Genomic DNA, 22,435 nt, shown 5'->3' with positions numbered 1-22,435 from the left:
GTGGGGAGGGAATTAGTGGGGGTCACTTGCCTTGGAACTCTGAAACTGTCCTGGGTGATTGAGGGGTAAAAATAGCAGCATCAGGAATGAAAATGCAGGATATTCTCCAAGATCCAGGAAATCCTAATATGGGTTTGGCTGAGAAATGTGTACTTGTATACTTTTAATGCTATTCCCTTTCAGGACAAGCAACATAATGCCAAGTGAAGAAAAGGCAATGAATAAAATAGCCAGCCCCCCCCCCCAAATTAAAGGCATAAAATAAGAAAAAGGAAATTCCTATATTACTTTTTCTTCTGGAAATTCATACATCACTCATTTTTTTTTTTTTTTTTTTTTTTTTTTTATTAAAGGTTTTATAAATTTTACAAAAAAAACAAGAACAATACAGAACAAAAAACAACACATACAAAAGAGAGAAAAAAAAATTAAACAATACATATAAAAAAAAACCCCCACCCCACACCCCTCCCAAAAACCCTCCCTTCCCCCCCCCCTGAGCTTCCCAGAGCAGAATATAGGCTTAAGAAATAATAAAAAAAAAATAAAAATTAAATTAAAAACTCTATATTTATATATATAAAAAAGATATCTATAATATATATAAAAATAAAACTTATGAAAAGGCTATATAATATTTTTGTATACCCAATCTAAATTGTATAAATTTTATCCATTTGTCCCAGATAGCAAAAAACTTCTCTTGCGTTTGTTGCTTTAAGAAAGCCGAAATCTTTGCCATTTCCGCCAGATAAGCTACTTTAAAAAACCATTCCTGCAATGTAGGCAAAGATTCCTTCTTCCAATATTGTCCAACTAACAGCCTCGCGGCTGTGATCAAGTTTAACATCAATACAACCTCCTTTGTATCACAATCTGTAACAATACCTAACAAAAATAATTGCGGAGTGAATTTTACCCTCCTTCTAAAAATTCTCTGGATATTCCACCATATTTTGATCCAAAATGCTTTTATCTCTCTGCATGACCACCAAATATGATAATAGGAAGCCTCCTTGTAACCACATCTCCAGCATTTAGGTTGCACGTCAGGGTACATGTAAGACATTTTTTGTGGATCAAGGTGCCATCTATAAAACATTTTATAAAAATTCTCCCTTAAATTCTGTGCTTGAGTAAATTTGACATTTCTGAAATTCATACATCACTCATTTTTAAGCATCACTTTCTCGGTCTTCCCTCTTCCCAAAATCCATTACCTTTCTTTCTTTCTTTCTTTCTTTCTTTCTTTCTTTCTTTCTTTCTTTCTTTCTTTCCTTTCTTTCTTTCTTTTTCTTTCTTTCTTTCTTTCCCTTCCTTCCTTCCTTCCTTCCATATTTTTGTTGTGCAGTTTTGCCTTTTGATTTTTCCTTGCACTCTTAACATGTACACAATTCTACTCTTTGACATATTATTAACCCCAAAATCTCTAAAACACTCAGCATTTCTTCACTCGTTTAATCCCAAATGTTATTACTTTTTCTTTTAATTATATATTCTCTGTCCCTGTATAGCCTTCTTTACACACTTCCAAAATACTATCGTTTCCATCAAAGCCACTTTGCACCTTTTTCGGCTCTTTAAATCTTCTCAGTCCTTTGTTCCTTTTGACCACCTTCTTTGCAACTCTCTAGAAGAGGCTGGCTGTGCCTGTCCTGCTTTCCTGCACCACTTTCCTACCTCACTGGTCAGCTGCTGCTTGGCTTTATTCTTGAGCAATGGAATGGTTCAGAAACCTGGAGCATGGTCAAGGTGGGGGGCCCTGTTTAAAAGGCTAGACTTCTTGCTGTCCAAAGCAGACTGGCCCTGGGGACTAGAGTGACTATTCAGGAAATGCAACAGCTGGGTGATGCACTTAGCAATGCCAGAAGCCACTTTCTTTCCTGTCCTGAATGTGGCAATTGCGCCATCTGTTGGAAACTCTTTCCTTTAGCAAAGAATTAATTATGGAAAATATCACCTCAACCTTCTTCCAATGTAAGAAATCATTATTTAAAAATAAAAACAAAAAAACTTACATCTGAAATTTCCTCATTTAGGAATTATTTGCCCTCCCCCTCATGCTTTCAACTTTCTTTCTCAAAATGAATGCCAGTAGAGCAGTGTAGTTATGCTAGCCCAGATTCAAATCCCCAGTGACACAGGTAGTCCTCGACTTACAACAGTTTTAGTGACCGTTCAAAGTTACAGTGGTACTGAAAAAAGTGACTTATGATTATTTTTCATAATTATGACCACTGCACCATCCCCATGGTCATGTGATTTACATTTGGATGTGGACAACTAGTTCGTATTTATGATGGTTGCAGTGTCCCAGGGTCATGTGATCAGGTTTTGCGACCTTCTGGCAAGCAAAATCAATGGGGAATCCAGATTCACTTAACAACCATGTTACTAACTTAATAACTGCAATGATTCGCTTAACAAATGTGGCCAGAAAGATTGTAAAATGGGGCAAAAACTCAACAAATGTCTCACTTAGCAACATAATTTTTGGGCTCAATTGTGGTTGTAAGTCAAGGACTACCTGTATTACTCTTCTTTTCAGGTAACTCCAAGAACATGTTAGTGGGATTTAATGGAGGAAGCACTTGTGGGCAAGACTCGATCTAATCTACCTCATGACATTGTCTTGAAGGTATGAGGGGAGAAGCATTGGAGGAGAGCGATCCTGGTAATTACAACAAACCTCTAAAATTTTACAATATTGTGAAGGTACTTATTTGAGAGTTACCTAGTCATCTTTATTGTCTGAAGAAGTATTAATTTAGAACAAGTTTGAATATGTAATTTTATTTTTGTCCAGAATTTCAATTGCTCGCGTTTGCTATCATTAAAAAACATTTTTTTTCCAGAACTGCAAGAGAAGTGACTCACCTTGAAAGGCAAATATACAAGATCTAAAGGGATGGGCAATAGTAGCTTATTATACTTTTCTATACCATATCACTCATCTACACCCTCGCTAAGATACTCAGAAGAAGAAAAAGATACCCCCCTTAAAAGAAAACAAGTATGAAATGATTTTCTCATGCTTTTTCTTCCCGCCTGTATGGTATTGTTCCAAATGAGTATTTAATTTTTCTGTTACTACGGGCTATTACTTACATATGTGTACAAAACTGGATACACAGTTAAACAACATTTGATAATCTTCCAGAACAGTTTATTCTTCCATTAAAATAAGGCACTCACGAGCCAAAAACTTAAAGTAACATTTAAAAAGAATTAAGTCTCCTGCTGACAACTAGCTTAGTCTGGATTAGAGAGTAGCTTAGCCTGCTGCCTTAGGAAACGTTCTAGGCATTTTCTCACAGCGGCCACTGTGTTCCATTAGGAATGTCTGCAGTTGGCCACAGCACTTTCAAACTAGGGACCTCTGCATTTTGGAGCTCTCCTCATTGTAACCTCTGCCAGGGCTCCTTGGTCCTGGCAAGCTCACTTTCTTAGCCTTTCAGCATATTACAGAAGCTGCAGCTTTTCCTTTGGCCAAGGAAAGACCTTTTGGAGGAGGTTTCCTCCTGGCTACTGTCTCTGAACTCATAGCTTCATGAGACGAACAATGTGATCTCTGCGCCTCCGTTCCCCTGCCCAGGTCTTGCTTTTAACATGGAACTTGACCATCTCTGCCTTGAAATCCTGGTGATCCATGGGACAGTAACTCTGTGGCTGACACAGCTCCTGTCAGAAAAGGAGATCAGTGATGATATATATTTCCATAACTTAAAGCCCACAATTTAGTTAATCACAACAATTAGTCACAAAAATAACAACATACTTCTGAAAAAAAGAGAGAGAATCAGTATATTATGGTTCTTTGATTTATAGGGGAAAACAAGTAAAATCTCATAATTTTTTCCCCATTAAATGTTTAGAAAACAGAAAAGATATGAATGGCATAAGGGGAAAAGCCCCTATCCTAGGCACATTGCTTCTCTTTTTATTGATTCATCTATGGAATTTATAAGCTGTTCCACTTTATTGTGACTCTGGATGCCTTACTGAGTGCAAAAATAAAACCCCAGTGTCATTCCTCAATGCCATTTCTTCCCAAATCTGGATCTAGGTGTTCCAAACCAAACACAAGTAATGTGTGAAAATATTTTCCCCTTGATTTCTCAAAGCACCTCCCTATAGGTACATAGTTCCACCCACATTTGTTTTCTTTTTCTATATCCTGTATCAACTACCCTGTGTGGATAAATCTGAAAGCATGTGATTTGCCAGGATATACCCTGTAAGCTTCATGGCTTTGGGAATCTGAACCTGGATCTCCAGTTTCCAGTCCAGCACTTTTACCTGTCTTAGTGCATATGAAAAGGATATTCAGTTGTTTTATAACTGCATTCTTTTTTCTGATGCATTATAAAATGCAGTGTTTTTTTTTGTTCTTAAAGATTCTTTAAGCATAGGATTGTTACATACTTTTCCAAACAATATCCTAAGTTTAAACATCATTCAAATAGGGGTAGCATCTAGTAAAGAAAATCTTTGCCCAACGATCTGCCTACAGCACCACTCTGGGAGATGCAGAGTTCTGGATTAGACCAAGGGTTGTATTGTCCATGGGGCTGCCTCTGAAGACAACTCGTAGATGTCAGTTTATACAAAATACTGTGTCTTTTGTCAAACAGAATATTTTTCTCATTTTAAAAGAACTTGACTCATTTCAAAGTGCTAATTTCAATCTTTATAGTACTCTGTAGCTTGAATCAAAAATAGGTAGGGCTACATAGAAATCTAAATGGTAAAATCAGTGATAGAAACCTTTCTATGATGTATCTTTTCCAGAAGTGAAGTGAATATAGATTAAGACCTTACCTGAAATGGAATATCCAGAAATTTGCCTGGTGCTAATTAGTTAAAAGTTTTAGATTAAATTGGCCGAATCTTTATACAAATAATATCTACTTCTTAACTGCTTCTTACTAGCCAGATTTTCATTTTTGTTACCATAGTGTTGAAAGGTGAATGTTTCTTGGTTTAAAATCAAGCTAGGTAAAAAGATATGGAATGCTGAAAGAAGATAAGATTCTTTGCTATTTTATCATCAGTATTTGACAGATAAAATGCATTTCTACATAATGTAACAGTTTTTGTCTCATTGTTACCTTGTTTTCTAGAAAGAACTCCTTGTAGCCACCTTGGAGAACATAAAGTTCAGGATAGTGCAGGGCAGGATATTCATTCATGGCCCGGTCTTCCTCTCTCAGGTAACGACACCTTCACAGCAAGGCAACTGGTTATCCTGCCTATCCAGGGACACCCAAAACCATCTGTTTCCCTTTTCCAAAAAGCCCCCTCCCCCTCCACAGCCCTCTGTGGTCCACACTCACATCTTGGGACCCCTTTCAGAAGAAAATTCACAATGGAATACAAGGATGAGGCGCTTCTGTGGTGATGAGGGAAGCAGAGGCTTCCTCAGGAAACGTTCAAATAAGTCATCTTGCCTGTGGCTATTCAAGGCCCCCTGTAAAAAGAAACAAAGTATTGGGCTCTGCTATAAGTAGGCCACAGATCATGGCTGGGGGGGGGTCCTACTTTTCCAGAGCACCTGAAGGCAGGACAAGAAGCAACGGGTGGAAACTAACCAAAGAGAGAAGCAACCTAGAACTAAGGAGAAACTTCCTGACAGTTAGAACAATTAACCAATGGAACAACCTGCCTGCCTCCAGAAGCAGTGAATGCTCCAACACTGGAAGTTTTTAAGAAGAAACTGGACAGCCATTTGTCTGAAATGGTATAGGGTTTCCTGCCTGAGCAGGGGGTTGGACTAGATGACCTCCAAGGTCCCTTCCAACTTTATCATCATCATTATTATTATTACTTCAACATAACAGAAGACCACCTGACCAGGAGTGCTGCTATTAAGACAACAGTCCTCAAGCATGTTACGTATGAGTTCCTTTGCACAACACGATTCATCCAGAATAAGAATCCCTCACCTTGATGTGGCCCCCATGATATTCATAGGGATAGCGGCAGTCAACAATATAGAACTTCTCTATAAGGCTTTGAAATTGATTGTGGAGCAGCGCTACCATCTGTAAAGAGAGCAGAACGGCACCCACACTGATGTAATCTTCATCTCTTAGTTTTACTTAACTCGCAGAGTTATTATGAAGTCAAAGAATAAACACTATCCCAAGCAGTTTGGCTGGAGAGTTCAATAAACATGGAATAAATAAACCTTTCTTCCCTCCCTACTGGTAAAAGACTACCTATAGCCCTTTACTTATTGCCTATTACCCATTAAAAAGTAGACTATGGTGTAGCTCAGAGGTCGGCAACCTTAAACACTCAAAGAGCCACTTGGACCCGTTTCTCACAGAAAAGAAAACATTGGGAGCCACAAAATCCTTTTGACATCTAAAATGAAGATAACACTGCATATATCCTTTTTTACCCTTATGCTATGTATAAAAAAAAAACTATAGTGTGTTGCATTTATGAAATCAATGAACTGCTACAAAGAAAACAATTTTTTATGTCGAAGAGGGGGAAAAAACCCTTTCTCCTTCATCCCAACAGGTGAAAACAATTTTAGTAGCTTATCTGCCATCTTTAAATACAGCATAATTATCCCCATACCTCATCTCTTAATTTAAAAAAAAAATCAAAATATTTCATTAAACGTTCTTTTCTAAAAGTCCAGTAAGGGCAACATATATTCATATTTTCTTTCTCTCTCTCCCCCCTTCTCCTTCCCCCCTCTTTCTCTCTCTCTCTCTCTCTTTCCTCTCTCTCTCTCTCTGTCTCTTTTTCTTTCCCTCTCTTTCTCTCTCTTTCCTTTCCTTCTCTCTCTTTCTCTCTCTCCCCCCCCCTCTCCCTCTTTCCAATCTTCTGCTCACCTGGCCAGCTGGCCTCACGCTGTTCTCTGACAAGTTGACACACATTCTTATTGAGCTGGCTCTCTCCTGCCCTTGGTCTGCCAGTCCTCTTCCCCCACTAAGTAAGTAAATGTGTGTGTGTGTGTGTGTGTGTGTGTGTGTGTGTGTGTGAGAGAGAGAGAGAGAGAGAGAGAGAGAGAGAGAGAAAGAAAAAGAGAGACAGAGAGAGCTGCCGCTTTCTGCTTCTTCCTGCGGAGACGCAGCAAGGGCAGGGAGCCTGCTCAATAAGCTTGTCAGCTTGTCGGAGAACAGCGTGAGGCCAGCTGGCCAGATGAACAGAAGAGTGTGGAGAGAGAGAGAGAGAGAGAGAGAGAGAGAGAGAGAGAGAGAGAGAGAGAGAGAGAGAGAGAGAGAGAGAGAAGTGCTGCTTTCTGCTTCTTCCTGTGGAGACGCAGCAAGGGCAGGGAGCCTGCTCAGTAAGGTCAGTTTGTCAGAGAACAGCATGAGGCCAGCTGGCCAGGTGAGCAGAAGATTGGAGAGCGCAGTAGAAGACTGAAAGAGCCACATGCAGCTCCAGAGTCGCGGATTGCCGACCCGTAGTGTAGCTGAAGTCACTTAGACACTGTACCGAAGAATGTTAAGAATAGAGAAGCTTGCTTGCTTAGGTATTGCAGCAAGACCCGCTCAGCTATCTTCTGAAACTTTTACAGAACCAAGTGACCCTAGATAAAAAGGAGGTACAGCTAGAATTCAGCTGGTCTGAGAAAGTATTTGCAAAGTCAAAAGGAAAGAGAAAGTCAGATATATAAACACTTTAAAGCAGGCATGATTGCTCACAGTATCCGCAGTGATATATCTCAGATCCGAATGCCTTCCTGTGACTGTTGGCAATGCATACACCTAGAGAAACACATTCATGTTTAAAATTTCTACAATTCAAAAGTTTCTCTAACTTTTTCAAGTCTCAGCTAGATAAATCCTAACACCAGCAAAATAATCCTGAATGCAACTGCTGGGAAATAAGATACACTGGATTCAGGAGAAAATGCCCCAAAGTAAATTTGGAAATATTTCACCTACATGTATATTAAGAAGCAAAATAATAAATATAGAGTATGACTCCCTGTTCAAAACTTCCTACATGCTTTGAAGACAATATAATTGTTTGGGCCATATACTAAGTTGTTTTTTCTGAGCTATTTCAAGTACTGTTGAAAATTATTGCCTGAAATGTTTTTGTCTGAAAATCCATTTACTCTCAGGAAGGGGTGGGAGGGAATATGTATATGTGTGAGGCAATGAATATTTAAATTTATTAAGTATATTTTATTTTGTTCCTACATATGTAACATCAATGAACATTTGGTATCCTCCTTGTGAGAGTTTGCTGAATGATGAGTTTTTCCTGGTTTGCCTAATTTTTCAAAGCCAAATAAAGATTGTTTACTGTGACTAGTATCATGGTAGAGATTATTCCAAGTTGCTCCAGGCTGCACTGCAACACCACCACCACAATATATTATAGTGTACATATTATTCAAGTAATCAGGATCACAGAATAGTAATAGCAGGATGTGACAAGGATAAAAAAGCAGCATGGAGTGCATTTATCACACCAGGCTTGAAGAAACAAAATTATGAAAATGTATATAGCCCATAACTTTTTGCTCATAACTCAGTTTCTGGTTATTATTGTATCAATTCATGCAACATTTATACCTGGATAGCTATTTATGTATTGGTATCAGAGATATTGCTTTGCTCAAATTTAATATAAGCAACACTCTATTTTATTAGGCAGGCAAGCTCATCTAGGCAGATTTAAAATTTGTTTGCAATCACTTTTCACTAGTTTGCTCTTGTAATTGTTGTTTTAAATTGAATTCAGGATAATGTAGTAACAGATTTACTACATTATAACAGATATAGAAAATGGAATTTGTGATTTTATTTATCACAAATTCCATTTTCTATATATGTCCTAATGCTTCTTTGCAGAAATGAGCTCTAGATATTTTAAAAATTAATTAATTTAAGATTCATTGGATCTGGGAAAAATTAATATGCCTTTTTAGTTAGGTACTAAAAAAATTCAAAATATAAATCTATTAACGGCATTCTGGCAGTTATCTTAAGCTGGGCATCAGACTGACTAGTACAGAGTATTGTTAATCTTAAGAATTGCTTGAAATGGAAAGAGACTCACATTAACCTCTTCCCTAAGAAATGTAACCACAGATGGTAGAATCTACAATAAAATATGCTCAAAAGTTACAAGAATATTTCAGGTTAATTTAGTGTCAATTTCAGAGCCATCTGTGAGAATGGCCAACCACAGATGAGTCTCACATCACACTGTCAAGGAAGAGACTTTTCATTTGATTTTGGTGCATTAAAATCATGCTTATCGGAATTTCTAAAAATGAAGTAGGTAGCATTATGCTAGTGTGAGCTATACAATTCTTAACTGGAGGTCTTAATCACCCAGCTATAGGACATGACAAACAATTCTTCTAATCTCTTACGTATCAGATCACGGTAGGTCTTATCTGCCAACACATACTCAAATTTCCCATACTGATGAATTTTTCATCAATGCCTAGACTGTGAAAGTCCAGTACAAAACTACTGCTTCAGCACTGTTCAATGATTAGGAGGGGAGGTTTGGGATAATATGGCATGGGCAAAGTCGGCATTCTTCTTCCTACCCACCCGAAAAAAAGAATTAGAGAAGCAAGAAGGCACCTACGCCAGAGAAATCACCAATTAACTGCCTGAAGCCATGGTCTTGATCAAGGGCTCTGACAATCTCGATGTCAGAAAGGGAGGCTGTTTTCTTCAAAAGCATAACCTATAAACAAGCAGGCAACCCATCAATACGTTTGCAGAGAAATAACTGCGAGTATCAGTCTTCTGTGTATAAAAAAGCTTGAAATAACAAAATATTAATTGAAACCATGCTTAAATATTTCTACAAAAAATACGAAGATCCGCGTCAAAGCGGGAGAATTGAAATATTTAATACTAGAGGAAAACTTAGATGCAAGCATAATGGGACCCTTGACATGCCATTCATTGACTGACTCAACTGTCAGTCTGACCAAAACCACTGAATTTAAATCATGAGAAAACTATAAATAGACTTGGGATCAAGATGGCCCCATAAATATAGGAGGATCCCAGTTTAGTTAATGAGCAAATTAGAAATTATACGAGTGCAAGGAAAGGTCAATTAAAAAAAAAAAGAATTCTTAACCAAATGAAAACAAAACAAACAGTGGAAATACAAATGGCCAATAAAGGTTACAAAACCGATCATGAAGAACTTACGATAAAAAGATTTAAAACAGTAATTTTAAAGCAGCGATTAGGAATAAATGCACTATTATCCTAATGGCAAGAGGTACAAGGCAGAATTCTTTAAGAAGCAGTATTGGGACTGTTCCCTTTTAAATGGAAATTTATCCGGGGTGCTACATTAAAAATAAAGCTCAAAGAGGCTCTCTAAATTGAATGAATGAGTTTTAACTGACAAATGCAGTTCAACAAAAGCTAGTGCAAAATCTTGGAGCAAAACACCTGAACTTCTGAGATAGTGATGAAAGAAAGTTTATGATCCTTTAGAACAGGGGTGTCAAACTGCCAGCCCATGGGCCAGTTTCATCATACCGAAGCCCTGCCCACCCCATTGCCGGCAATGCAAAAAGAATTGTGATACGTCGTGACACATCATGTGACGTGACGAGTTTGACACCGGTGCTTTAGAACTATCTGTAATCCTTCTGTGCTGTGAACTAACTACAAAGCAGTCTGAACATCATCTGAATCCAATTAGCTCAAATACATGCAGGGATAGCAGGACTATGGATTATAGTTGAAGCCAATGTATCACTTCTTAAATGCTGATTGTTTGGATATAGCAATAGAAGAGAGTTAGCTCCCTCAAATGTGTAAACTGGGTGTAATCCGCTGACCAGTGGATGAAACAGAATAAACAGATTTCTGGCCAGCAAGGCTCCTCTAAACATCTTAGCTGTTTTGTCTCCGTCTCTTTGAACAAGAGAAAAACACCTATTCTTGTTGACATAGTTCAGGGGTAGGCAACCTTGGCTCTTTTATCACTCGTGGACTTCATGGCTGGCTCAGGAATTCTGGGAATTGAAGTCCACGAGTCATAAAAGAGCCAAGGTTACCTACTCCTGACATAGTTGATCAAACTACCATTCTAGCCTTGATACCAAGACCCAGGAATTTAGGGAAAAGGGATGTGAGGACCATATCCAGCTATTTCTTACCCCATCTGGCCCTTCTTGGATTGGGCTGCTCTTCCATTTCACCTTAGTTGGAGTTTCATCATCATAGCTTTTCACTGTCCTCTTTGATGCAGGCCTGTTTAGTTTTTCTGGGAGAGATGGAGATCGGAAGAGGCGGCTCTTGTTCACGGAGACCTGCTTAGTGTGCCAAACAAACAGGGAGATCAGGATAGCAGGAGAGAAATACAATTCACTGGTAAGGCTTCAAGGCATCAGTCTCACTAAGAGGGATTGACTGAGGGGAGGGATAGATTTTTCTATCAACTGTACTTCCATATAAGTATTGCTAGCTCTCTCAGATGAGCCTGACAGCCTTGCAAATCAGTCCACAAACTGTTTTAATGGCCCAGCCATAAACATGTTAAAATTTGAGCCTTTATATGCTGCTGTTTCCAGTCTGGATCATTTGGAAGACAAGATGTTATTGCTACTGGCTACAAGGCAATCTGAGTTAACTAAATTGCTGATTAAAAAGTCTCTATTTACCTCACTAATATTAATGTCTTGAGCAAGGAGTGGTCCGGACAACAAGTCAGCTATGTTACAGTGGTGCCCAGAAAAGGATTTCTGTGGAAGAATCACAGGAGAAAACAAACATTTTTTTAAAAAAAGAATTGCCAGATAAAAAGAGAACATTAGGCACTTACAGCTTTCATAGTTGTACAAAAGAAGGATTTCAATGGGGGAAGCTCACTTTACAAAATATTCTCAGTCCTCTTATTCATCTGGCTTGGCTGAACCTGGCAGCTATTTCATTGTACTGAATCAGAAGAGTGGCAAATGCAGAACGACTTCTATTAACAAAAAATACAACCCTTCCTTTAATTCTGCCAAGATTTGGATGGCAATTCCATACTCTACAGCAGGGCTTTTCAACCGGTGGTACGCGTACCACATGTGGTACTTTGCCACATGGCAGGTGGTACGCGACTGTCCTAGAGAAGTGTAGCTGGGGAGGGGAGGACTGTCTGGGCTCGGCAGAAGCCCCAGGAGCCGGCAGGGCTCCAGCTGATTGGCTGTGTTGGTGAAACAAAAACATAAATTTTGGGATGAAAGAATGAGTATATTTTAGTACAGGTAATCCTTGAATTATAACAGTTCATTTAGTGACCGTTTGAAATTACAGTGGCAGTTACAGTGATTTGTAACTTTTTTTTACACTTACAACCACTGCCGCATCCCCATGGGTACATGGTCAAAATTCAGACACTTAGCAACTGATTCATATTTATGACGGTTGCATAAGTCATGTGATCACTTTTTGCGACCTTCTGACAAGCAAAGTCAATGGGGAAGCCAGATTCACTTAACAACCTTGTTACTAACTTAAGAACAGCAGCAATTGGGAAGAATTTCGGCAGTTAAAATGAATATACTTCCAAAGTTTCTTTTTTTATTTCAAAAGATACCTATTTTGAAAAAAGATGCTATTCTGGAGGAATGGCAGAAGGGGATTAATAAGTTTATTTGGGCAGGGAAAAAGCCGAGAGTTAAATTCAAAATTATGCAGGATATACGGGAAAGAGGTGGATTGAAGGCACCTAATTTAAAATTGTACTATGATGTGGTGGCTTTAACATTGATTAGTGATTGGCTCAACTTAACAAATAAAAATATTCTTTCTCTTGAGGGATGGGATTTATTATATGGATGGCACGCATATTTAATTTATGATAAAAAGGTTGATCAGGTTTTTAAAACTCATATTTTGAGAAGTGCCTTGTTGCGTGTCTGGAAGAAATATTATTATAGGTTAAATTATAAAATCCCAATTTGGGGGATTCCAGGACACATGATCGAGGGAGTATCTAGGGGAGTAAATTTGGATAAGATTTCTTATAAGGAATTACTTAGTTTGGTTGGGCAGCATTGGCAATTAAAGCCTTTAACTGAGTTGAAGCAAGAAAATATTGTATATTCTTGGTTTTATAATAACCAGTAGTTATTGAGGTGGAGTATAGATCAAAAGGTTGGAATTACTTTAGAGGATGTGAATTTGGTAAAACAGATTAAAGATCAAAATCGAGCTCATATAAAAAGAATTTATAATTTTAATAGAATTGGATTCTGAAACAGAGTTGGTTAAAGATTGTATGATCAAATGGGCGCAAAATATTCAAGAGCCGATTTTATTGGATACATGGGAGACAATTTGGGTTAGAAATGTAAAATTTACTCAAGCGCAAAATTTGAGAGAAAATTTTTATAAAATGTTTTATAGATGGCATTTGGATCCCCAAAAGTTGTCCCACATGTATCCGAATTTACAGCCTAAATGTTGGAGATGTGGAAACCTAGATGCAACCTATTTTCACATTTGGTGGACTTGTAAAGATATTAAAGCTTTTTGGATTAAGATTTGGTGGAATATTCAAAAGATTTTTAAGAAAAAGATTAAGTTTACTCCACAATTATTTTTGTTGGGTATTACTGTAGATTTTGATGTTAAAGAAACTAATTTGATGTTGAACCTTATAACAGCTGCAAGATTATTGGTGGGGCAATATTGGAAGAAAAATTTGTTGCCTACTTTGGAAGAATGGATACTTAAAGTGTCTAATTTAGCAGATATGGCGAAAATCTCCGCCTATTTGAAGGACCGTTCACAGGAAAGATATATTATGGTTTGGAGAAGATGGATTGATTATATTCAGAAGAAATATGAAGTTGAAAAGTATTATCTTGCTTTTGAGTAGATTTTAGATAATTATTAATCATTTTAATTATATTATTATTTTTGACTTAATTTGTTAATATTTGTATTGAGAAGGAGTTAAAGTGTCTTATGGTTTTGATTGATAGTATAGTTGGTTTATGTTAGTTGGATTATATTTGTTTATTATTTTGTTTTACCCTGTAATCAGCTCTGGGAAGTGGGGGAGGGGGGGAAGAGGGGGTTATATTGTAATAAATTTATAAAACTTTTAATTAAAAAAAAAGAACTGCAGTGATTCACTTAACAACAGCAGCAAGAAAGGTCATAAAATAGGGCAAAATTCACTTAACAACTGTCTCACCTGGCAACAGAAATTTTGAGCTCAATTGTGGTCGTTAAGCCGAGGACTATCTGTTCTTACAACAGTTCATTTAGAAGTCTACAGATACAGAAAGGAGGTATTTCTGAGTGACCGATGACAAATGAGTATAAGAAATTCTGTTGGGCTTTGGAGCAAACTGTAATTAGGGGTGTTTGTTTTTATCTGGCAGAAGAGAAACAGACATTGTACACAGAATCTCTGCTAACAAATGTTCAATATGTTGAGATATGTTGCATGTCATGACTGAAATTACTGGATTAGGAAATCTAAAACAACTCATTGTTGAAATCCCAGAAGGAATGAACTTTTCCTTATTCTAGTATGCTGCCATAGGGATGTGAATAAATTACATTTTAATGTAAATTCTTAGAAATTTAGCTAGTGGCAAAAACCAAACTGAATTATATCTAGGTTTTAAGAGATCAGTCCCAAGTCAAGACTGAATCTTCTCCTCAGGATAAAACTAATATATAAACTTCTCACCACCACCACAATTATCGTCAAAAACGCAGTGACCAGACTTGAACACTAGATGTTTATACAGGTAGTCCTCAACTTACAACCACAATTGAGCCCAAAATTTCTGTTGCTAAGTGAGATATTTGTTAAGTGAGTTTTGTCCCATTTTATGATGTTTCTTGCCACAGTCGTTAAGTAAATCACTGCAGTTAAGTTAATAGCAAGTTAAGTGAATCTGGCTTCCTCATTGACTGTGCTTGTCAGAAGGTCGCAAAAGGTGATCGCATGACTTTGGGACACTGCAACCGTCATAAATATGAGTCAGTTGCCAAGCGGCTGAATTTTGATCATGTGTCCATGCGGATGCTGCAACGGCGGTAAGTGTGAAAAATGATAAAGTCATTTTTTTCCAGTGCCGTTGTAACTTCAAAGGGTCACTAAAGGAACTGTTGTAAGTTGAGGACTATCTGTAATGTCTTGGAATACTATATTTCAACCTGTCCTTTGAACAAAATACCTAGCCATTTTTTTCTAATGTTTGAAAATGTTTCAGTGTAACAGAATACAAGCTCCTACTTCCAATTTTTCCAAAGATCGCCCAGATGGCTCTTATCAAAGGCTTTTAGCTCTCCTTCCAGTCTTGCAGCAGAGCAGACCCAACATCACTATTACTTGGCATTGCTGCTATTTATGGTTGGCAAGCTACACTTGTTTTCTCTGGTTTTATTTAATGAATACAACTGCCCACAAAGTGACTTTTAACTCGTCCTTCTCACCTCTGTTTCTTCCTTTTCACTGGAACAGAGCTCAGAAAAGCTGTCCAAGGCTTCTGGGATTCCTGAAGCATCCATTGGACTGCCAAGATATTTCATCTCACAGTCCATTAAATCCTCTGCTTTCTGGAAAATAAAACCAATTACAGATGAAATGCACTGCTTTTCAAACACGCCAATGTTTACTGTATAGGTAGTCCCTGACTTATGACCATTCATTTAACGAGCATATGAAGTTATGACAGCACTGGAAAAAAATGTCTTACAGGTGGTCTTTGCATTTACGACCTGCAGTTGCGTGATCGTGATCTGGGTGCTTGGAATTGGCTCATATTTACAATGGTTGCACCTCCCAAGGTGTTGTGATTCCGTGCCAGCCTGTGATCCTAACAGCTGAGTCTGAGGTGGAAGAGGCATTTGAAGGGCCATCAGGGGCAGAGGGAGGCTCTGATGAATTACAGGACTCACGGTTTGATGCAGAGCCTGGGCCCTCCAGTTGTGTTCCTGATGAAGCTCAGCTATGTGAGGAGAATGAATTAACTCGGAGGACTCACTCCTGATGGACATGCTAACTGATGCACACACACATCGTCAATTAGCGAGAGTAAATCAGCAGCAGTCAATACGCAACTCCAGGGTAAAAGGAGAAGGCACTGAGAGGCAACGCCTTGGGACTGCTGTATAAAAAGAGGTGTGGGCGGTGCTGGTTGCTGAAGGCAACTGTTTGCAAAGTACTTCTTTGGATCCTGGTCTGTTCATCTTGCTTGTGACTACTCTTCTGTTTGCATCGTGTTTCCTGTGGACTATTTCCTTCATTTGGATTGAGTTTTGCTGTTTGTGTTTTGGACTATTTGGCAGGTTTGTCACCCATATTAAAAGAGGTTTGTTTTGTTTTAAAGTCTCCAACCTATTTTATCAACAGGGGTTTGGTCCTTGTGCCTTTAACAAGGACGGCTATAGGCTGGGATAGAACACAAGGTCACGATTGCCATTTATGACCTTCTCAGCCAGCTTCCAACAAGCAATCTGATGAATGATTGTGTGATTTGCTTAACAACCATGGCAAAAAGATCATAACATTGGGTGTGGCCCCATGATGACTCATTTAGCAACTGTATCACTTCGTGATGGAAGTTCTGGTCCTGATTGTGGTCATTAAGTCACAAAGTACCTGTATGTGTTTTGATTTCCACTCAATGAGATCCAAAATACTACAGTCATATTGTATTCAAATCTTCCTAACCAAAGTATTGCAACTGGTCTTTTCCCCTGTGGTTTCCACATTGCTTTTCTCCTGATCTTCTGAATCTTTTTTTAAAATATAGTACCAAAACCAAATGTAATAATAAAGTGGGGGTTGGCAAACATAGGATAAAATAAAGCTATCTCATTGTTTAAAAAACACTTTTCTTTTAATGCAATCTAAAGTTGCCTTTTTTTCCTGCTGCGTTACCTCACTGATCCTCACCTTCTTCCAGACAAGTATAAACAACTTCAGTAATTTAACACCTTCTGCAGTATTTCAATAAATTTCTTTTCATATCTCAGCCCTTATTAATACTCAAATTGTAAAAACTCATCATTTAGTCCTAATCAGCAAAAATCTATTAAGAGCTACCAGAATATACAGGTAGTCCTCACTGACTGTTCAAAGTTATGAAGGAACCCCCCAAAAGGTGCTTACAACCTGATTTCAAAGTTACAGTGGCCGCACTCCCCCATCATGGCTTTATGGCCATTTGCAATTTTCTGTGGTTGCAACTACAATATGTGCTTACAATGGATATTGAGTTAAAATGCCTCATCCCCTCATGACCCTTAGAAATATCTACAATTTGCCTCTAGTCTAGAAAGTAGACTAGTTTCCCATATCAGAAAAACTAGAGCGGACATCACTGCCATGAAGCAGAAAGATCTACCTAGATCTTGGCAGAAGATTGTGGGTTCTTATAGAAAAGCCTATCGGCTACGATAGATACTCACATTTCTCTTGTTCATCGAAGGCCATTGAATTTCCCTGCTAATTTGCTGGAAGTAACTTGGTGTGCTGCACAATACTTCAGGCTAAAATATCAAGGGGAATGGCATTGTCAAGTTCTGGTTTGGTATTTATCTATATTGATTTATATATTGACATGAGACTTAGAGCATCAACAAATTGGTGCCCCTGGTTCTCAGATTCACTTCAAAGTCTCTCATAAGGTAACTCCATCATAGTAGAAAGGATATACCTGGAGCAACTGCACACACTGCTTCCTTGAGTCTCTGCTGAGAGAAAAAGAAAGCTAGTCAGAGATCCTTGGTATGAACGGAGTAAACATTTAGCATACTAAATGCACCCCAATCTAATCCCATGGATACCTGGTTCACATCCTGGGATATGTTATGTTTTGTTTAACCATTCAATAGTTTATTGAATAAATCACAGTTGGCTTGGTTTGCATCATATGCTAAGTAAAAATAACTTTGTGTTATGCACCAGTTGCGGCCATTCTTGGATCAAGATTCCCTGTGCTCAGTTGTTCAGTCCCAAGTCATTCCACGGCTGGACTATTGTAAAAAGCTCTACATGGGGCTACCCTTGAAGAGCATTTGGAAGCTACAGTTGGTGCAGAGTGGGTAGTTTTGAGAACCCCAAGAATGGCCCCTGTAATACCACTGCTCTGCAAGCTGCATTGGTTACCAGACTGCTTCTGGGTGTAATTCAATTATTGGTGATCACCTTTAAAGGCCTTCATGGCATCCCAACAGGTTACTTAAAGGACCGTCTCACTCCACTGGGATTGGCCCATACCTCTTGTGCTGGCAGAGGAGGCATGCTGCGGGTCCTGTCATGCAAATTATTCTGGCTGGGGGCTCCAGGAGGAGGGCCTTCTCTGCTGTGGCTCCTGCCTCTGGAACATCTGCCCCCCCAATATGAGGTTGGTCCCAACCCTCCTATCTTTTTGTAAGGGTACAGAGATGTGGCTTTGCCAGTCGGCTTGGGGCCCCAGTGGGGGAACAGCACAATGGAGGTAGCTGATTGAACAATAACAGATTCCACCTCCCCCCCCACTCCCCACCTTCCCGTGTCTTTGGTTTTAATGTTTGATTTTAACTTTTTATGTTTTAACTTAGATGTAAATGTAAGCCACCTAGACTTATCCTATGGTAGGGTGGATGGCCAATAAGTTTTATAAATAAATAAATCCAAGATGAGCAAGCTTGGGCTGGGGAAATAACTTGCATCCGAGGCTAGCTGAGGGCTAAAAATGAAATCACAGTAAAGGATTTGTAACGTCAAAGGAAAGGATTGAACTGCATTTTTTAAATTTGTTTTTTTATTTGGAGGTGGAGGTCAAGTATAGCCATACCACCTGAGAAAGGAACCAATAGGCTCTTACCCAGGAGTCTGACTAAGCATGACACACAAACTTATTTAATATATCAGTGCTGAACAAAATTGGCCACTGCTGAGTTAATAGAAGTGCTACAAAGGAATTTAGGACTATTTTCAGATTGGAGAGCAGATCAATTACACCCAAATGAAAATAAAGATAATATGGTAAGCTATAAAATCAGTAGGTAGAACTTACAGTTGATCCTGGAATTCTGTTAAGTTATTTTTATCTACAAGTCACAAAATGAGAAAATAGAAGTCTGAAAACCTAGGAATAGTTCTATTATTAAATAGCTTAAGGAATTCAAATCAGAGTGAACTGATTAAGTCATCTTCTATCATATCTAAAAATTAGTTATCCTGGTTGAGCTAAAGAAGTCCAATCAATATGGAACACAGGCTTGCAAACTATATTCAGTTGTTTAAGATACGGCCAGAGTCCCCCAAACCATAAACAAAAGCCTATCACATAAGAAACCACATAGTTCTATTAAACCAAGCTCATCATATAAGAAATTATATAGATAATATACTACAAGTAGTAAAATCAAGAAGTGCTTTACAATTTTTGTAATCTTTTTTAAAAAGGAAATTTTAGAAACTATACTTCTTGGCAGTAAACTGTAATTGGAGTACTATACTTCAATAGATAAAAGAGGCAGCTGGGTGTACAGCTCTATCCTTTTTGTAAACCTGGAATATAGCAGTGACATTTACATGGATATCTGGCTTGCGTTTATTTCTAGGTTTGTTATGATCTATAAACATATCAATATATTGCCTTGGGAAACAAATATATTAAATAAAATAGTACAGATAATTGCATTTGAGGTTATGAAACATCAATCTAAGACCATTTCTCTTAGCTTTAGTTCTAATAATTACCTAAACTGGTTAGAATACTAGAGTTCATTTAAGAGATGATATGTCTGGTGACAACAAAACTTGCTTTTATATGTACAGGTTGTCCATGGGGTCGCGATGGGTCGGACACGACTTCGCATTTAACAACAACAACAACAGTCCTTGAACTACAACGACAATTGAGCCCAAAATTTATGTTGCTAAGCTACACGTTTGTTAAGTGAATTTTGCCCCATTTTATGATCTTTCTTATCACAGTTGTTAAGTGAATCACTGCAATTGTTACCAAAATGGTTGTTAAGTGGCTTCCCCATTGATTTTGCTTGTCAGAAGATTGCAAAAGGGGATCACATGACCCTGGAATACTGCAACGGTCATAAATATGAATCAGTTGCCAAGCTTCTAAATTTTTATCACATGACCATGGGGATACTGCAACGGTTGCAAGTGTGAAAAATGGCCATAAGTTACTTTTTTTAGTGCTGTTGTAATTTTGAACAGTCACTAAATGAACTGTTGTAAGTTGAGGAGTACCTATATGTTGTATATAAACTGCTAATTAATAGCAGAACTAAAACTCTTAGAGCAGGTAGCAATTATTACCAATTTCCAGTGCTCCTGGAGACTGACTGAAGGTGAAAGCAATTTTCTCTTCTCCGCTGCGGAGATTGGACAGATCTAAGCAGCATCTTGGTGTATCCCTGCAAATTGTGAGTAGGCAAGTAGATACACATATCCACACACATTAGCAATGCACTACTGAAATCCACACAAATTAGCATCACACCATTGAAATAAAAACATAAGTTATATTAGGATGAACACCTTTAGACAGTCTCATATATCAACTGACAGATTATATTTGAAAACTGTTCCCCACATTTTAATATAAGAGGCTAGAGTCACTTGTCTGAGATGGTATAAGTTCTCCTGCTTGAGTGGGGGGCTGGACTAGAAAACCTCCAAGGTCCCTTCCTAAGGTGCTACTTAAGATTGCTATTGATTGGATCATGGCCAACTTAGTCAAGTCTTATTGAAACCAATGTAAAAAAGTCAGAAAATGGCTGTCTGTCCGTACACAATAGACTAAAGCTTATGGCTCCCATATCAGATCTAAAACAGTCAGAGCCCCAAAATGGAATTTTTAAAAATCACCCTCTTCCCCTACAATTCAAAGCTGCAATTTATTACTCTTGCTATTAACTGCTGGTTAAACAGAGAATCTGTGAAAAGTCATTCTTTCTGACCATTTCAATCAGGGGTCTTCAAACTCGGCCCTTTTGACTCATGGACTTCAACTTCCAGAATTCCTCAGCCAGGCATGCTGGCTGAGGAATTCTGGGAGTTGAAATCCATGAGTCATAAAAGGGCCAAGTTTGAAGATCCCTGCTCTAAATGCTCTTGGGCTTGTTTAACAGGCAAGATTATATACCGAATGATTTATAGGTAGTTCATAAACCTCCTTATCCAACTACCAAACTCAGTGTACTCATTTTCAAAGTTGGCATGTTATCTGAACTATAAAGTAACTATAGTGACCCACTATGCAGTCTTTATACCTACTTATGTCTGGTGAAGACGTGGAGATCGCTTATTCATATTTTAGCTATGTTTAATTTTCCCTAAAACTAAATATATTGCTTAACCATGGATTTAAGAACTTTTATAAATGGACTGCCATAGTTCTTGGGCATACGGTATTTCCTAGTATGATTATTTAAAAAGATTTAAAATTTCAGATTAGCACTAGAAGACCCCCAAGGTCCCTTCCAGCCATTCCATTCCATTTCTGTGCCATGCCTTTGGAAAAAGAGAAAGTGTTCCACCCCAGCATCATTGTATCAAAGGGGGGGGGGGAATTACCCTGCTAAAGTGCTAAGGTTTTGGAAATCCCAAGTGAGAGTCAACACTGGAGTAAGAGGAAGTTCTGGAGTAAATGGCAGAGATATCTTGACATCCTGGATCATATTCAGTGCCATCCTATAGGTAGACTGAAACCTAAAATGAACAAACAATAATTTCTACAAGGGAATACTTTTCAGACAGTCTTACTTATCATCACTAAAACAGCAGCTTCTTTTTTTTAGTCCTCTTTATTATAATAATCACAATTTAAGAGCTTAAAATCAGGTACTTAAAACTGAAATATGCAGCAGCAACCTCTGAGAGACTAGATCAGAAAGACAACAAACGATCAGGCTAAAAAGGTAAATCCAGTTCAACTTTTTAATTTTTTTTTAATCTCGCCTATATTATTTTTTTTTTATAACTGATGGCCGCAAACATACCTAAAACCGCTTCTGCCTATTTTCCCCCACAGCATCAACTCTGCAAGATAAGTTGGGCTGAGCAAGAATGATTGATCAAAGGCACCCAGCTAACTTTCTTAAAGGGAAACGAGAGCTTTGAATTTTTTCAGAGTTGAGCAAAATCAACCCGGACGGAATTTAGATAATCAGCATCGCTGGCTGGCTCACAAGCTAGAATGCACCGCCTCCAAAACAAGCTAGTTTTGTTCCCTCGTTCGCAGAGCAAGAGAAAAAGATGAGCTGCGGACAACCTGGGAACCTCCCCGATGGTTTGGACTTGGATTTCCATCAGCTATAACCAGCATTGCCTTTGCGGCAAAGGACATCGGCAAAGCTGCTGCGCCCCCTCCCTTCTTGTGAAATCCCTTCCTCCCTTTCAGCTCCCCCCCAATCAATCAATCAATCAATAAGGCGAGCTGAAAATTCAACAGCACTTCAGAAATTAAAATTTATCGCCGCTGCGCCGGCCA

The 22,435-nt window shown here is 38.4% G+C and overlaps 1 protein-coding gene across 5 annotated transcripts; it reads right to left on the bottom strand.

Annotated features, from left to right (window-relative positions):
- Positions 1-2,426: 2,426 nt before the first annotated feature.
- CDC25C (cell division cycle 25C) lies at positions 2,427-22,433 on the bottom strand. 5 transcript variants are annotated; one of them, XM_039334084.1, is made up of 15 exons: positions 21,945-22,432; positions 21,520-21,654; positions 20,260-20,357; positions 18,989-19,022; positions 17,645-17,681; positions 17,397-17,477; positions 15,417-15,539; positions 11,630-11,710; positions 11,126-11,281; positions 9,580-9,681; positions 7,668-7,730; positions 5,946-6,044; positions 5,337-5,470; positions 5,112-5,223; positions 2,427-3,681 (listed from the first exon to the last, which is right to left on the bottom strand). In XM_039334084.1, exons 1-15 carry the CDS (start codon positions 21,977-21,979, stop codon positions 3,541-3,543), a joined length of 1,431 nt encoding a protein of 476 aa, XP_039190018.1. In that variant the 5' UTR covers positions 21,980-22,432; the 3' UTR covers positions 2,427-3,540. The 5 variants fall into 5 exon arrangements, with proteins under 5 accessions (XP_039190018.1, XP_039190019.1, XP_039190021.1 ...); XM_039334085.1 differs by having other exon boundaries at positions 17,645-17,678; positions 21,945-22,431; XM_039334087.1 differs by having other exon boundaries at positions 11,126-11,278; positions 21,945-22,430.
- Between the last annotated feature and the right edge of the window lie 2 nt (positions 22,434-22,435).

This window comes from Crotalus tigris, unplaced genomic scaffold (genome assembly GCF_016545835.1).
Source record: "Crotalus tigris isolate CLP2741 ecotype Arizona unplaced genomic scaffold, ASM1654583v1 scf7180000017625.6296891, whole genome shotgun sequence".
Lineage (NCBI taxonomy): Eukaryota > Metazoa > Chordata > Lepidosauria > Squamata > Viperidae > Crotalus > Crotalus tigris.
The sequence above is the reverse complement of the archived record's forward strand: the minus strand, read 5'-3'. Positions and strand labels throughout refer to the sequence as shown.